Here is a 17,092-nt window from a genome sequence, read left to right as displayed (position 1 = left end):
CTCAAACGGCATGAGCTTGAAGCTGTATTGTCTTGTACACTATTCTAGTCTCTCTCCTTTCTACAAATCGAATGTCTGGCCAAATACTGTTGAGCAAAGTTGTGTGATAACAAGTCCTGAGAGAAGACCAGTTCACATGCCGCTGTGTATTGTTGGTTTTAGATATATAGTCTTGCCAGTGCTTGAACCGGGTCTTCAGTAAATCAGGTAGGAATGTACCAAGGTAATATTGTTAATGTAAGGGTTAGCAAGAGCTCTTTCTCAACTGTAGGGCTGTATGTGGCTTCTTCTCCGCTGGGGAACTTTTTCCGAGAAGCTTAAGGGCTCTCTAAAAGGGCTGGACTTTGATGTCTACTGATTTCAACTACATTCTGTAAGCTTAGCGGGCGGGCAAGGAAGCAGGCGTCTGCCCGCCTCCTTGGCTTTGTCCCTGACGCTAAGGCAGGCTTCAAGCCTGCAGCTTCACTCATCCTCTGGACGCTCTGGCAATGAAAACACCACCACGTGGCCTGCTGCCTTGGCCTCGCTCACCTTCGGCCAATGGCAAACGGTTTCTCCGACTAGGGGGCGGGTCGTCAGTAGCTGTCCCGCCCACTAGCCCCTTTGATTGACTAAAAGAGTTGGTGGCCAATCGTGGCTGTCTGCGGAGGCTCTGTTCGGTCAGCAGTTCTGTTCCCGGTGATAAAGAGGCGGGGTGGGGACATGGCCGGCCTGGGGAGGGGGAGGGGCTACCAAACTAGGTAGGAGGAGGACTGGGGCGGGGCCTGGTTGGCTTAGGGCGGAGCTAGGGTTGGGAGGGGGTGGGGTTAGGTGCCCGAGAGGGAGAGGGCGAGGCTAAGTGGGAAATGTGTGTGGCGGGTCCTGAAGGTCCCAGGCAGGGCTAGAGCCGAGGGGGGCGGTACTTGAGGCAGGGGCGTGGCCTGGCTGTTTTAGGGCCGAGCTGATTCTCTGAAGGAGGGGCGGGGGTTGGAGTGGGGCGGAACTAAATGGGAATCGTGCGAGGGCGGAGTCTTACGATGAGGGGGCGGGGCTACGTGGTCTCTGAGTGGGCGGGGTCTTCTGGAGGCGAGCCCGGGGCGGGACCGACACGGCAAGCCGGCCCACGGAGCCGGCGCGGGCGGGCTGCTGAGGTGGCTGTCCCCCGCTCAGAGCTGCGGCTTCTCGGGTCGAGCCCCCGATGGAGGCCGAAGCCGCAGATGCCCCTCCGGGCCGAGTGGAGGCGGCGCTCAGCTGCTTCTCTTTCAACCAAGACTGCACGTAAGCCACGGCGCCATCCCCCTGGCCTGGGAAGTGGGGGACAGAATGTCGCCACCAAAGGGTGTTGTCCTGTAACGCAACTGGTGGCTAGCCGGGGCCTGCGCGCCGACGGTACCTCGGCCGGGCAGCCTGCGTCGCGGCGTTGCTTGGCCATAGGGTCTGAGCCCACCCAGACGACTGCCAGCCAGCGCCTGCCAGAAAGAGCCGGCCAGGGTGACCCAAAGAAGTCAGCAAGGAGGGCGGAGGGGGGGACCTTGAATGTGGGGGAGGGACTTGGTGTGGGCCACCTAGTGACCGAAAGGGAGATCAGGGACCAAAACAAAGGTGAGGGGAGGGAGGAATGTGCAACTTGACTCAAGAGGGAGGATGCGAGAGTCGGGAAGATGAGAAAAACTTTACTATTTGTCCTTGAGTATCTCAACGTGGCATTTGGGCAGGGCCTCGGACAAACAGGCAGCCTATCCCTGTGGTCCGACCAGCCCCAGCGCTGGGCATCTTGGCTGGTTGCTTTGGCCGTAGGAAGCTTTTCTTTATTTGCCTTTCTGTGTTTACTCACTGTCCACCCAGTCCCAGGACTCTCCTGGAAGTTTGGGAGTCCTTTCTCTGCCCCAGACAGCTTCCCATCCCTGAAGCAGGCGCTCCACCCTGTTGCTTTTAAGTGGCTTTTTTTTAATGTTTCACTATGATGGTCAACGTTTAGACTTTGGTCCATGAACAAGGGATTGCTTGCCTGCCTTCTAGGCATCTGCAAGATTGAATCTTAAGACGCAAGCTACTGTTTTTCTTCCCTGTTTTTGTGCGAGCCAGCCTGGCGACCATATGGATTAATCTCTTTGGAATGTGGAGCCCTGAAGCATCGGGGCAGGGATGGCCACTTCCCAGTGTCCCGCTTCCGGCTGTACCAGTTTCTGCTGTTCCTTGTTTGGGCTCAGCTTCAGGCTTGTGTCTAGGCTGTTGCTGGCTGAACTGTGCTAATACTGAACATTCATTCGTTGGTGTAATTAAGGCCATAAGCAGTCCCAGTTTTCATCCCCTTTGTGTTTCTGTTTGAAAAACCCCTGCTCTGAACAATATGTCTTTGTTTGAAAAATCTGTGTGTGTAATCATGTAATCCAGTAACTCGACAGCTTGGCTAGATGAGTGACTCTCAGGCCGCCTCTGACCATGACCCACAATAAAAAAAAGTACATCTTACAACATCTCCCCATAGCCATAGACATGTAATATGCACAAACTATTAAATGGGATACCTTGTGGCCTTTTCTTGGTATTTTGTTCTTGTTTTGTTTTAAAGTTGTCTCATGTAATCCGGACAGCCTCAAGTTCCCTCGTAGAGGAGGATGAATGTCAAAGTTTTGATCCTCCTGACTCCCGTTCTGGAATACTGAGATTACAGGAAGTATCCTCATGCTCTGTATATATAGTGCTGGTGATGGAACTCAGGGTACCGTAGACATGCCAGACAAGTCCGGCCCCATTTTCTTGTGTGATTGGGTGAGCAGGGTGGGGGTAGGGAGCCTGCAGGGTACCGAGCCTAAGACCCAATGTCTCAATCACTCTGAGCAAAGACTCAACCGCTGAGCTATAGCCCAGCCTGCAGGCCCTGGAATTAGTATGTCTTTGTTTTTTTAAAGTTGTTGTTTGCGGGATTCTCTCCTAAAAGGAGACTTAAATGCATGATAGAATAGATAAAATTCTGAAGTTTTGTAAGAAACTTTTGCAAGAGTGTTCTGTTGCACTGTCTGTGGAACACTGGTCACCAGAATGTCTGTTGAAATGCTGGACAGTGTTTTCCTTCCCAGTTGAAGACGGGTTAAGGAGGGGGGAGTAGTTTGCTTACAAGTAGTAAATCGTCTAAATTATACTTTGTGATATTATTGGATTTGGAAAACAAATGTTGTTGTCTACTCTAGTTATTAAGTAATGCAGAGTAACAGCCAGATAAGAATGCCGTTTTTCAGAAACTGTAACTTGCTTTGAGAGTTGATTTCTTCAGTCCCCATGGACAGCTCTGCTTTTCTGGATGAAGGCTCTGCTGGGCAGCTCTGCCTCGCCTATAAATAAAAGGTCTTGTCACAGTCAGTTGCTTGGAGCCCTGGAGGGTATGACATTGAATTTTAAAATAAATCATCCTCCTTGCTGGCTGCGTTTAGGTGAATCGGTGTGTCTTTTTCTATATGTGTGAGCTGGGTTGGAGATCCAGTCTTTGTAGAGAAGGTAGGTAGAGAGTCCGATTTTACCAGTGTCCACCACTGTTAATGCTTTGTAACTGGGTTAGACACCTGAGCTGTATTTTAAAACTTGAATACTGGTTGAGATTTGTCTCCAGTTCCACTTCTATGAGTAGCAATGAGGATTTTGTTTTTTACAGAAATGACAGCACTAACGTAAGATATAAATCTGAATTCCTTAATATGGAGTCTTTTCTGGTCATAGAGCAATCATTTAAAACAAAGGAGTGATCACCGCGCCCTTTGGTCACAAATCGGACCCTTCCGAGGGTGGCACCTTGGGAAGAATCCTAGGTACTACTGAGGCAAAAGTGAAAAGACCACTCTCACCCACAACCCCAGAGGCGGTACGAGCAGCAGAGACTCTTTCGCAAGCATTAAATGAAGAAACAAAGAAGAAACCCATTTGTTCCGAGATCAGGACTCACACCTGAAAAATGATGGTTTCGAACTTATTTACTCCCCTGTGTACGTACACAGGACGGGGTGGGTGGCACACTGGCCAGGATACGCATGTGAAGGTCAGAGGACAACTTTGGGGAGCTGGACCTTCTCCTTCCACTTTTACATGGGGTCCGGGGTTCATATCCAGATCACCAAGCTTATGGTTGGACCATCTCCCCCATCCGTGACACCGACTTTAAATTGTTGAGTCGTTTGGTTCGTTAGTTTGGTGGGGCTTGTTTCATTTTGTTTTTGAGGGGGGGGGGGTTGAAAAGGATCTTGGTGTAGCCCTGGATGCCTTCAACTAACTGGAGATCCTCCGACCTCTGCCTCACCTCCCAAGTGTTGGGATTACAGATCCCTTTAGTTTTGTTTCAGGGCTCTGAAGTATCTTTTCTCCTTGAAAGCTTTATATCCTCATTGGCAACTAAATGTGCCTACACCAATAAGAAGAAAGCTTTAAAAAAAAGAAAAAACAATCAGCAGGGCTGAGGCTGCTGCTAAGTAGATGCTTGTCTAGCAGGAATAAAGCTCTGGGCTCCCTCCATACCTAGGGTATTTTCAAGGCCAGCCTGGGCTACATGAAAACTCTGCATTAGAAAACAAAAGCCCAAAATAGTAACCACTCCAGTGTATTTTAGAGTTCAAAGATTCTCCTTGCCTACTTTTACAAGGGCTGGTCTACAGTATGGAATGGAATGAATGCCAAACCCTAGTCCTCCAAGGTTGTAGAGCTAAGGCCTAGAACCTGCCATCTTAAAAGCTGACTCGAAGCTGGTTTCTACATAGCGGGAAAGAACAAATGTTTGTATAGAAAAGGGAATTCTGGAGGTGGGGGAGTAGTCCCGTGACTTTTTTCTTTTTTTTTTAGGTAGCAAAACAAGAGCCTTGGTATCCGGGCTTGTAAGTTGCTTATTTTAGTATAATGCTTCCTTTCTTGAAGAATGAATCTCAGCTTGGTAGATACTTGGTTTAAGAGAAGGAGCTGGACTGGAATCTCAGCTTGGTAGATACTTGGTTTAAGAGAAGGAGCTGGACTGGACGGTGGGAAGGCCCATTTCAATACCGACGTTCCATATTCCTAGGGCGGAGGAGTTTGCAGTCACACCGCTCAGCTCATCCCGAGAGCAGTCCGTGCAAGGTTTTGGTCTCATTTTGTTTTTGAGATCAAAGCAGGAGAGACAAGAGGACATTTTTAAGTGCCAACAAGGGCAAGGTATCCTCTTTTCCTTTTCCATTTTTGGGAAATGTAGCCCAGGCTGCATGTAGAAATGTAGTCTTGTCATGTAGCCCAGGCTGGCCTCAAGCATAGGGTCCTTATCCCTCTGATTAACTGTCCAGGACTTTGGTCACACCTTGTCACTCCTTTGTTTTTACTGTGTTCCCAGGGATGCCTGGTGTCCTGGTTTATTTTCCATTGCCTTGATGAACATCAGGTCCCAAAGGCAGTGTGGGGAGGAAAGGGCTTCGTTCGCCTGATAGCTTCCCATCCGTCATGAAACGAAGCATGGGTAGGAGCTCCAGGCTGGAGCTCGGAGGCAGGAATTGAAGCAGAAGGCTGAGGGAGGCTGCTTACTGGTCTGCTCCTCATGATTCACTCAGCTCGCTGTGTTGCACAACCCGGGACCACCTGTCCAGGCATGGCGCTCACCCACAGCAGGATGAGTCCTCTCTCGTATCGCTCATTAATCAAGAAAATACCCCACAAGCTCACCTACCAGCTAGTCTGATGGGCGGGCCTTTTCTCAGTCAAGATTCCCTCTTCCCAGAGTCATCTGTAGCTTGTATCAAGTTGAGGGGAAAAAAATAATAAGCAGGCCGCTTTGGTTTAAATGTCCCTTTTATTTATGGGTTAAAATTGGAGCTGGGGTGATAGCTAAGGCGACGAGAGGACCTAGATTCGATCCCCAGAATGTGTGTAAGGTTAGTAGTGATAATAACCATTAATTAATTAATTAATTAATTAATGGGAGGTGGAAATTAGCAGATCCCTGGGACTGGCTAGCCAGTCAGCCTTGCCTATCCATTGAGCTCCCTTGCCATGTGGAAACACCCAGCACACACTCCTAACCCTGCATATGCGTGAACACACACACACACACACATACACATTTGAGCATGGACACCTACGAGGATAATAACTCATCCTCCCATAGAGGTCTTTCCAAACAAATGACAAGGCTCCCTCCCCCAAGCATTGTGGAGCTGTAGATACAAAGACTTCCCCAACATTCCTTTTTATCCTATGCTTGCCCAGCTGGGAAAACAAGATCTGTGGGAGCTTGAATATTTCCCTTGGTGACAGAGCCCAAGCAGCTTCTGTCTCCCAGAGAGTCAGTCGCCTTTGACCTTTTCCCTTCATGAACGTCTGCCAGAACATGCTTTGTCTTGAGTAAGTTATCAAAGATCCGAGCCCTGAAGATGTGTGTTTACCTGCAACTCAGCAGCCCTGGGGGAGAGGGATGCGGTATCTGCTGTCATCCCTGTTATCCTTATCTTCCGCAGATCCCTAGCGATTGGAACCAAGTCCGGTTACAAGCTGTTTTCTCTGAGTTCTGTGGAGCAGCTTGACCAAGTCCATGGAAGCAGTAAGTGTGTGTGTGTGTGTGTGTGTGTGTGTGTGTGTGTGTGTGTAAGTGTGTGTGTAAGGAGGATTGTTGTGGGGATATGAAATTCCCTGTCTAGATGTTAATCTTTTTTTCCCCCCCACTCTTAATTTTTTTTTCTTTTTGGAGTCCTGGGGATTGAACTCCAAGGCCTCTTAAAAACACTGGACCACCAAGGCTACACCCCAGCCCTAGACTTCAGACTTGAGCCTCTGATTTCTGTCTTAGCCATCAACCTAAAGAGCTGGTGTTGTGCAGATTTGAATACAAGCCATTGTCTCATGTAAAAGCCACAATGGAGCTCTTATTGAAATTTGGCAATAACTTGGGTGACATTTTCTGCTTTGTAAGAAGAAAGCCCTTGTTTGAACTCATAGTGTTGACACTTTTCTATATATTTGTGCTCATGGTGATCAGCTTACGGCATTGTCAACCCAGAGGTCACCTGTCGCTTCTTTTGGCTGTCAGTGCCTCTGTAGCCTGGTGACACCATTCACTTAGTAGGGACATGTTTTATATGTTTGGATGATGTAACATGAGCATATCGACATAACCCATATTGAAGATGGTGAAGTATTTCTAGTGAGTATGAAAAAAAATTTTCACTCAGAAATGTGACTGTGACTTTTCTCAGGGATAATAATTTATGCTGTTGCCATAGTGACATATATTTCACCTCTGTATTTTCTAGAAAGAATATGGCTTGGTAAATAATAATTGGGGCTTCTAATTTATCTACATTGTATTTACTTTTGATCTCTGTGTGTGACAGACATGTGTGAGAGAGGGTTTGTAGCCATTCACATTGTGTCATTGTGTATCCTGGGCCAACTGGACCACAAGCCTCCAGGGATTCTCCCTCCATCGACCTCACATCTCATAGAACACTGGGGTTATAGACCTGTGCTGCCACCCACATCCAGCTTTACATAGGCCATAGGGCTTTGGACTCAAGTCCTCATTATGCACAACAAGCACTCTACCCACCGAGCCATCTCTTGCATCCTTGACCCCTAATATACTTGCAAAATGTTATTATCAGATCATTTTGGTGAATATTTTACTGTGTATATGTCACATGTCATACTTCTGGTGGGATTTCCTATAAACAAACAAGAAAGGCACTTGGCAAGATGGCCTCAGAAAGACATCAAAGGCCTGTCTGTAGTATTCTGGGGGCCTATTTCTGCTCTTCCCCGCTGAGTACAGAAGTATTTTCTTGCACCACGTATGGTGGTGCACACCCATAAAACCCAGTATTCAGGGCCTGAAGTAGAAATATCAGAGAGTTCAAGGCCAGCCTGGGCTATTGAGCAAAATTCTGTTTAAAGAGGGAGGGAGCTGGCAATGTGGCTTAGTGGTAAAGGTGTTCAAAGCTGGGCTTCACAACCTGAGTTCATTCCCCAGGACTATGGAGAGAGAGAGAGAACTGACTTTTGCAAGGTTTCTGCTGACCTCCACTATATGTGTTGTGGTATGCACACATAGGCACATAGTCTGTGTGTGTGTGTGTGTGTGTGTGTGAGAGAGAGAGAGAGAGAGAGAGAGAGAGAGAGAGAGAGAGAGAGAGAGAGAGAGAGATGGGTAGTTATACCATGCTATGATGTTCAAGGTGGGGCTCTGGAGTCTTAGTCATTAGCATAGTCTTTGCTTTAGGTATTTGAGGAGGTCCCTGGGAGTGTTATCCCCAGAGACAGTTAAAGCCTGTTGTTGGGGCCAGGATGGGTCATTACTGATGAAGGATACCCAGTAGCAAGACCCAGATCCTGTGTGGTACCCAGGGTCACAGAGGCCAATCTTTCTCTCAGAGGACATCTGTGTGACCTCACTTCTGTTCCCCCCATCCCCAGATGAAATCCCTGACGTGTATATCGTGGAGCGCCTCTTCTCCAGCAGCCTGGTTGTAGTGGTCAGTCACACAAAACCTCGGCAGATGAACGTGTACCACTTCAAGAAAGGCACTGAGATCTGCAATTACAGCTACTCCAGCAACATTTTGTCCATTCGGCTCAATCGACAGGTGAGGAGATGGGACACACACAGACACACACAGAGAGAGAGAGAGAGAGAGAGAGAGAGAGAGAGAGAGAGAGAGAGAGAGGAGAGAGAAGATGTCCAGCCTTCTACTAATTGGAGCAAAAGAAAACCATCTCTAAAGATGAATGTCTTTGGGTTGGCGAAATGGCTCACCAAGCCTGGCCAGCTGAGCTCAATCCCCACTGCCCTCATGGTTGAAGGCAGGAACTGACTCCTCAAGTTGTCTTCTGACCAATGAAGACATGCAAGATGAGAGCGTACACACAGAGAGAAATAAATCAGTATAATAAAAGCTTTTTAAGATGAACTTCCTTGAGGTATGGCTCAGTTGGTGGAATGCCCTAGGTTTGATCCCCAGCACCCACAGACAGAGCAGCATGGTGGGGTGAGCCTGAGATACCAGGATAAACTCAGGAGGGAGCCGGTGATGCCAGCCAGCGCTCAGGAGGTAGAGGCAAGAGAATCAGAAGACCATCTTTCTTGACAATGTGACAAGTTTGAGCCTGGCCTGGACTACATAAGACCCTGTCTTTAAAAAAAACAAAACAACAAAAACCAAGTCTCTAAAGCAAGAATCAAATGCTGGAGATAGGAGATAGTGTAGCAGAACTTGGGATCATGGGCAAAGAACATCTCCTCTGTGCATCTTCCCTGGTCACACTGGCTCATGTTCTCTCTCCAGCATGGCCATTGCCTGGTCAAGCTCACCACCTCCGCCTGGGGCAGGCCGGCACCAGTACAGACAGGTTGAGTCTCTGACAGTCTGTCTGTCCTATGAACTGCTTCTGGACGTCCTAAAAAAATGAGGAAGAGCTCTTCTGGTCTTGACTCTAGGCAGTAAGATTTATTGTGCCTCTAAGAATGGCATACCTGAGACTAGGGTGTGGTTCCCCTGGACAGCTCTTAAATCAGTAGGTGAAACTGACCCTCTGCTTTCTTTCTTTTTTTTTTAAGATTTATTTATTTATAATTTGTAAGCACACTGTAGCTGTCTTCAGACACTCCAGAAGAGGGCATCAGATCTTGAAACGGATGGTTATGAGCCACCATGTGGTTGCTGGGATTTGAACTCCGAACCTTCTGAAGAGCAGTCGGGTGCTCTTACCTACTGAGCCATCTCACCAGCCCCGACCCTTTGCTTTCAATATGGGCCTTCCTGGTTGGCCAGCTACTCAGTCTCACATTTCTGCTTTCTTGACTGACACCCACCTCTTCCCTGCCACACAGGGCAGCCTAGGACATCACGCATATTAAATGAGAGCTCTATCACTGAACTAGACCCATGGTTTCTCCAGCTAGCCCTTAAGGATGTATTCTTCCAGAGCTTTCACTGCTGAAAGGAACTACTCTTAACTCGAATATGTAATATGCCGCTTAAAAGCGTTAACACTTAGGTTGTGTTTAGTGTGTTATTGCAGTCTCCGTGGAGTGACTGCGTTTTACTTCCCGTGAGAGCAGGGGCTGGGGTGGTTCTGTTCATTGCTATGAAACCTCATGGGAGCAAGTTCCTGAACATTTGTTTCCTGCCTAACTGTTAAATAAGTGGATAAACCAAGAGGCCCTTCCTGGGATGTGCAGAGTTATCTACTCTGTTCAGTATTCCAGGAGTGGGCAAAGTGGCATTCCTTAAGGACAGTGGTTGTCTCTTCCTCCTCTTCTTCCTCCTCCTTCTCCCCCGACCCCCTTCTTCTATTTGAATCTGAACTATTAAGTGCTAATTAATAACTTTTAAGACTTATCTTTAATTTATCTTTATCTTATGTATGAGTATTCTGCCTACATGTGTGTGTATGTGAGTACCGCGTCTGTGCAGTGTCCAAGGAGGCCAGAAGAGGGCGCTGGATTCCCCTGGAATTGGAGTTACAGTTATCTGTGGTCTGCCTCATGGTTTGTGGGAACTGAACTCAGATCCTCTGCGAAAGAAGCCAGCGCTCTTAACTGCCAAGCTATCTCTCCAACCCTATGGTTGATTTTGTTGTTGATGATGATGATTTTTAAATAAGAGACCAAATATTTTGTTAAGTCTCTTGCCGCGGACTGGCCTCAATCAGCCCCCCTCAATCTGTGGGAGAATTCGGGGTTCCAGACAGGTGGGCAGGAGTTGGCGAGAAATGACAAACAAATATGAACACAAGGGAGTGTGGTATCTGAATGTAAATTTTCTCAAAGTGAGCACCAGTCTTATAAGTGACTTTTACACAAAACAGAGGAATGCATACAAAAAGCTAACATGAACCAACTGAGATAAAAATCAATGTTAATAACTGGGATCAAAAGCAGCCCCACCTAAGGCCAGCTTAATCTTAGAAGTCAGGCAAGGGCTTCATGCCCGTGTCATAGTTCCAATTCTAGTCTACTGTATAGTCCACCTTCCCCCAGGCCATTGTAAATTCCTGTGTGGATGTAACTCAGCTATCTATAGTTCTTTCTACTCTAGTTCCTCCCTAGACCACAACCTTCCTTCTTCCTAGATAATGGTAAACTCTTGCATATGGGAGAAGCTTGCCCTGAGATTTCTAACTCTTTCCAGTAAAATACTGTAAGAAAGCATGCAAGACCCTCCACATTATTGCAGGGACAAATCTGGGGCATTCTAGCTATGGGAATGCCAAATTTCCAGGAGACTAAGTTTCCGTGAACTTTTCGCCTCTGGACTGTGTCCAGGTTTTGGGGGCCTGTCACGCGTGTCACTACTGGACTGGATGTAGCAGTCTCTGAGAAGGGAAAGATTGTTGTTACTTTTGTTGTTGAGATGGTCTCATTCAGTAGCCAAGGCTAGCCTGGAACTCAAAGCAAACTTCCCCAAATGCTGCGATCACAAGCGAGCGCCACGCCTGGCTCGTTGTTTTAGTCTGTCAGCTATTTTGACTGAGGACTTCCACTGAAGTCTGTAGAAAATGGCCACAGGAACGAAGGTGAAAATTGTCAGTGGCAAGGAGCAGACAAGAGACAGGAAAGAAGCCTGAGGTCTCAGGAGAGAAGGGAGGGCAGCTTAAGCTTTCCCTACTGGAGGGATTTTAAGTGGGGTTCTTGGCTCAAGGGCGTCCTCAGACCTGCTACAAGCTTTGTTGCAGAACCATCCATTTTGTAAATAGTAGTATCCACTATACGACAGCCTAATGTCTGTCCCAGTTCCTGGCCAGCTTTTTAAGATGACGTAGTCAAATGTTATCACACCCAGAGCTGTCAAGTAGTCGCTATGGAATTTGCTGGTATGATTCCGCTCTTCCTCTCAGGTAGTCCCATTAGCGTGAGGCAAGGAAGGGCTGCTCCTGTGTCCAAGGCTGTTAGTCTTTAGGCAGCACCTCCACCCCCAGAACACCCATTAACTTCAGGCTCTCACCCCATCTTCTAGAGGACACAGATGTAGGCAGCCCCACTCTATCTACAGTTAGTGCCGGAGCTAGCAGCAAGCCCGAGCTAATGGCTTTATAATGGCTGATATAACCCTCTGTTAGCCTAATGGTTCTAACCCATCCTCGTGCTATGGCCCCCAAGTACAGTTCTTCACGTTGTGATGACCCCCCAACCATAAAATTATTTTTGTTGCTACTTCTTAGCTGTAATTTTGCTACTGTTATGAACCGTAGTGTATATATCTGATATGAAACCCACAGGTTGAGAAGCGCTGCTGAGCCTTTTGACTTCCAAGGTGACTTGATGCAGACCGGGAGGGGGTTCCGGGTTTTCTTTTCTTAAAGGTGCCAGTCTTTGGACTTAACTTTGGCTTAGGTGATTCATCTGCAGCGAGGAGGTCTCGCAGGTCCTGCGGAGACACCTGCTTAGGGGAAGGACAAAGGGCACCGGGTAGGCATGTGTCTTAGTCAGGGTTTCCATTGCTGGGAACAGACACCATGACCAAGACAGCACTTAATTGGGGCTGGCTTATGGGTTCAGAGGTTCAGTCCATCATCATCAAGGTGAGAGCATGGCAGCATCCAGGCAGGCATGGTGAAGGAGGAGCTGAGAGTTCTACATCTTGTTCCAAAGGCAAACAGAAGACTGGCTCCCAGGCAGCTAGGAAGAGGGTATGAAAGCCCACCCCCACAGTGATACACTTCTTCCAGCAAGGCCACACCTACTCCAACAAGGCCACACCTCCCAATAGTGCCACTTCCTGGGTCAAGCATATTCAAACCACCACAGCATGCATTGCTCTACACTAGCCGTCCTGTCTGTGTCAGGTCTTCAGACGTGTGGCTCCTTTCTAAAAACAGGGAAAGCGAGAGATTTGTATAAGAAGTTACAAAGAAACGAAAGTCCATGCTTCCAAACAGGGCCTACTAATGCACTCCTGTAATCCTAACTCACAGGCAACCACCGAAGGAAAATTGCACAGCAAAGGATAGCCTGAGCTATATAGAGTGCAATTCTGTCTCGGAACAAACATAACAGAACCCCTGCTTTCAGGGCCAGGAATAAAGGTCAGCTGGTGTACGAGTGCTTGCCTACCCTGCACAAAGCCCTGGGTCGGTCCCTAGCGCCACAGAAAGCCAGGTGTGATGATGCATGTCTATAATCCCAGCACTGGTGACGTAGAGGCAGGAGGATGAGAAGTTCAAGGCCATCCTCTGCTATATAGCAAACTCCACAGAAGCCAGGGCTGCAATGAGATCCTGCCTCAAAAACACACTCGCACAAACCAGAACACATACAAAAACCCAAGGGCTGGGAGATAGTCCATTGGGTCTGCCTGAGCAGGACAAGATGGAATGTGGTGGCGAGGAACACCCGACTTCCTTCTTTGGCTCTACATGTCACTCTCACACACGTGTGCGTGTACCACAGGTGTAACTCATTCAGAAAATCCTTCTCCATATGCAGGAAGGAAAGATGCTCAGGAATCCTGGTATGTCCCGTTTTCAGTGAGTGTCATTCCTATTCTGTTTAATGCGGACGACGTGTTCTTCTTGAATGACAGCCATAAACTAGATGTCGTTAGCTTTGGGAGCTTTTATCTGCCATCTGCCGCCTGTTGTCTGATTGTTAATTAGATTGAAGTCTTTGAGGCTACACCGTGGCACAGATTCTTTAATTGTCTGATTCTTTGATTCATAAAAAGGGTTAGTTACCTATAAAACATAGGATGGAAGTCTAAGTGGGCTGTTGGCAGAGTGTTTGCCTAGGATACTCAAAGCCCCAGGTTCAGTTTGCAGCACCACAGAAAAGCAGAATTGGCGAGGTACGCCTGTAACCCCAGCTCTGGGAAGTGTGTGTGGGAGACCCAGAAATTCAGAGTCATGCCCAGCTGCATAGGGAATTTGTGGCCAGCCTGGGCTACCAGGTGAATGGCAATGATAAGCTGAAGGCAAGGCAGGTGTGACTGAGCAGTCTCTAGTTTGTGCTTGTCCCAGAAGCCAGCTCCTGTGGGACTCAGGACAGGTACCTCCTCTTTCCCTCCCTGCATTTCCTGTTTCCCTCCCTTTTCGTTCTTGTCTCTGGCCTACATGGTGGGTGACCCAGTGTGGTCCAGATGAGCAGCCCACGGAGCTGACAGCTCTGAAATCATTCTGTTCGGGTCAGACTAGCCTGAAGGCGGTGATGTTCCTACAGGATGCACCTGTCAGGGCTTTGCTCTCCTGGGGACTGGGTGCAGGACTGGAAGGGGATACCAGGGCCAGTCAGAAACTGAGAACAGAAACAAACACAGAGAGGATAAAAACAAACCGTGGTGTGGCTGGCAGGTGATCAGGTGACTGATTGCTTTCCAGAGACGTGGCAGTATCTGTCACCCATCTTGAAATTTTATTTTAAAGTAGGTTTTTAAAAACTGTTTTCTGTATATGAATGCTCGGCCCATTTATGTGCATGCACCACATGCATGCAGTACCCAAGGTGGACAGAAGAGGGCATAAGGTCCCCTGGAACTGGAGTTGAGGACACCTGTGCCATGTGGGTGCTGGCAACTGAACCCAGGTCCTCCACAGAGCAGCAAGAGCTCTTAACTGCTGAGCTACCTCTCCAGCCCCCCTTTTTTGAGTTTTAAAGCGTGTGTGTGTGTGTGTGTGTGTGTGTGCGCACACACACACACACACACACACAAGTGCACACACATGTATGTAATGGGAGATGTTGTGCATATGCCACAGAAAACATGTGAAGTTCAGAGGACAGCTTCGTGTGTGGAGTTGATTCTCTCCTTCCGTCTTTATGTGGGTCCCAGGGGTCAGATGGAGGTCCCCCGACGTGAACAAGTCCCTTTTCCCACAGAGCCATCTCATTAATCCCAACTTTGAAATCTAGTTAGTGTCTTCTTGACTTCTCCTACCCAGCTTTAGCACTGTGGCCAAAGTTTTAATTAAAATAGAGAAGAGTGCCCTGAGGTGGGGGTCAGGGTGTGGGGAGGGGCCAGGTGTCTCTGCACTGTTGTCCCCGCTTCAGAGTGAATCTGAGGCCAGCCTTAGCAACTCAGTGAAACCCCGTGTCAGAATACAAAATACAAAGAAGGCTGGGCATGGGGCTGAGTGGCAGAGTAGCTGCCTATCATATGCAAGACCCTGGGTTCGAGCCCCAGTAGAGCGTTTCCCTTTGTTGAGAACACATGGCTTTCCTGGAAGAGGGTCTGCAGCCTTTTTATAATATTTAGTTATCTTCCCTTCCCGCGGATGAACCTCGGATTCCAAGTGTCTGGCCCCAAAGCCTCACAAACTTGAGTGTGCGTAGTTATCGCTTGGGTCTTTGTTCAGAGACACCCCAAATCCATCTCCAGGAAGAGTCCTTGAGGGGCTGATGCTCTTCCAGGCTGAGCAACACTGGCCTTGGGGGAGCTGAATGAGGCTGTGCAGGGGCAGAGGCTGCAACTTGGGCTATGGAAAGAGCTGTTGAAGCAAGTGCCCTCCCAGGACCTCCACAGAGCACCCCACCCCTCCACTTGCTGTCCTTATTACAGTGCTTTAAACATAGGGTACCACCTTGGGACAAGTCCTGAGCCCAATGCACATTCAGCAGAAGAGGAAGAGAGTGGTCGCCGTGGTGGGATGTAGAACCCCACGGGAGGAGATGTGCCCAGACCTCAGGGGTGGGAATTGGGGGCCTGGAAGGAATATCTTCCTGGGCGCTGTGGACTGTGGGGAGTGAGGTCTAGAGAAAAGTGAGAGGGGAAAGGACCTGGGATGGGTCATCTCATGTAAGGGTGCCAAATGCTTCGGACCAGATCTCAGCTTTTCATAATTTGAAATATTTACACAGACTTTACCAAATCTGAAAAAAAAAAAATCCAAGACTTTGAGCATCGTGGCTCAAACTTCACTGGAGCATTTTGGGATTTTTGAATTAGTGGTGTACAATCTGTATGGAGAGAAAGGGATAAAATCTAAGATTGGCCAATGCAGAGGGTAAGAGGGAGAACTCAAGTCACCAGCATTGAATGTGGGAATGGAGCAAAAGAGGTTCCCTGAACCATCATATTCTAAGGAAAGGGGAAGGAAAAAGGAGGGGAGGAAGGAAAGAGGGAGAAAGAAGAGAAGAGATGGAGGGAGGGAGGGAGAGAGAAAGAAAGGGAAGGAGGGATAAATTGATAAGTAAAATTTAGGATCTCATATTTTAAGCACCTGTCCAGCTAAGTGGGCTGTATCTGTTTACATTCATAAGCATGGCCTTCAAAGGGCTTCGTTAGCATTCTTCCTCCTTTAGGCAGGGCTCCTTCAGTGAAGCTGAGAGGGACGTACGTGAGCGAGGATTATTGGTCCCTTTTCATGGGCTCCTCTGTCTGATTACAGAGGCTGCTGGTCTGCCTGGAAGAATCCATCTATATCCACAACATTAAGGATATGAAGTTATTGAAGACCCTCCTGGATATCCCCGCAAACCCAACAGGTGAGTCCCAGTCATAGACCCGAGCATCTCCCCTCCCCAGGATGCTTCACTCCTAAGCTGTGTTCTCACCTGGCCTGACAACCCCGCCCCCCCCCCCCCAGTCCAGGGTGTGCTTTGGGGTCTTTATGACGTTTGAGTGGAAGACGCATTTGAATAGCAACAGATCTGTTTATGAGACTCTGCGGTCCCCGCAGGAAGGCTGTGTGGCCTGCCTGGGAGCCCATGAGAAGCACCCTTCTTTGGAGACCCATGTAAGCAAGGGCCAGGGCATGCCAGAGGATGCGTGGGAGATTCCTTGTTTCCAGTGTTGAAAGGTGTTTACCCCTAATGCCTTTTGTGGCTGTTCATTACAGAGTAGGTGTGATAATTAGGAGCAGGCTTGGACTTGGTATGTCTGCATGGTTAACGAGCCAGACCATCTGAACTACAAAGACGGTGTTTTTATGACATCATTTTTTAAAAATAGAATTCTCAATTTGGGTGATATGCTGGAATACTGAATTTGGTTAAAGTCTCGGGACTTAACGTTGTGTGTTAAGTTTCTGGCGTTTAAGATTGGAAGAGCTTGTATGTGGTAGCATGAAGTCCCAAGTGATTGAGCTGAAAGTGAGCGAGAGTGAGTCTCTCCACTGTGGTGTGGAGGGTCTCTCTCTCTCTCTCTCTCTCTCTCTCTCTCTCTCTCTCTCTCTCTCTCTCTCTCTC

At 48.2% G+C, this 17,092-nt stretch overlaps 1 protein-coding gene across 1 annotated transcript in view; it reads left to right on the top strand.

The window, feature by feature from the left end:
• The first annotated feature begins 1,089 nt into the window (after positions 1-1,089).
• Wipi1 (WD repeat domain, phosphoinositide interacting 1) overlaps positions 1,090-17,092 on the top strand; it is a 39,393-nt gene continuing 23,390 nt past the window's right edge. Inside the window, exons 1-4 of the mRNA XM_021212334.2 lie at positions 1,090-1,257; positions 6,438-6,520; positions 8,389-8,558; positions 16,294-16,390. Of these exons, the coding sequence (XP_021067993.1) occupies positions 1,178-1,257; positions 6,438-6,520; positions 8,389-8,558; positions 16,294-16,390 (430 nt within the window). The 5' untranslated portion in view covers positions 1,090-1,177. The remainder of the gene's footprint in view (positions 1,258-6,437; positions 6,521-8,388; positions 8,559-16,293; positions 16,391-17,092) is intronic.

Source organism: Mus pahari, chromosome 14 (genome assembly GCF_900095145.1).
Source record: "Mus pahari chromosome 14, PAHARI_EIJ_v1.1, whole genome shotgun sequence".
Taxonomy (NCBI): Eukaryota; Metazoa; Chordata; class Mammalia; order Rodentia; family Muridae; genus Mus; species Mus pahari.
This window is presented reverse-complemented; position numbering and strand designations above follow the sequence as displayed.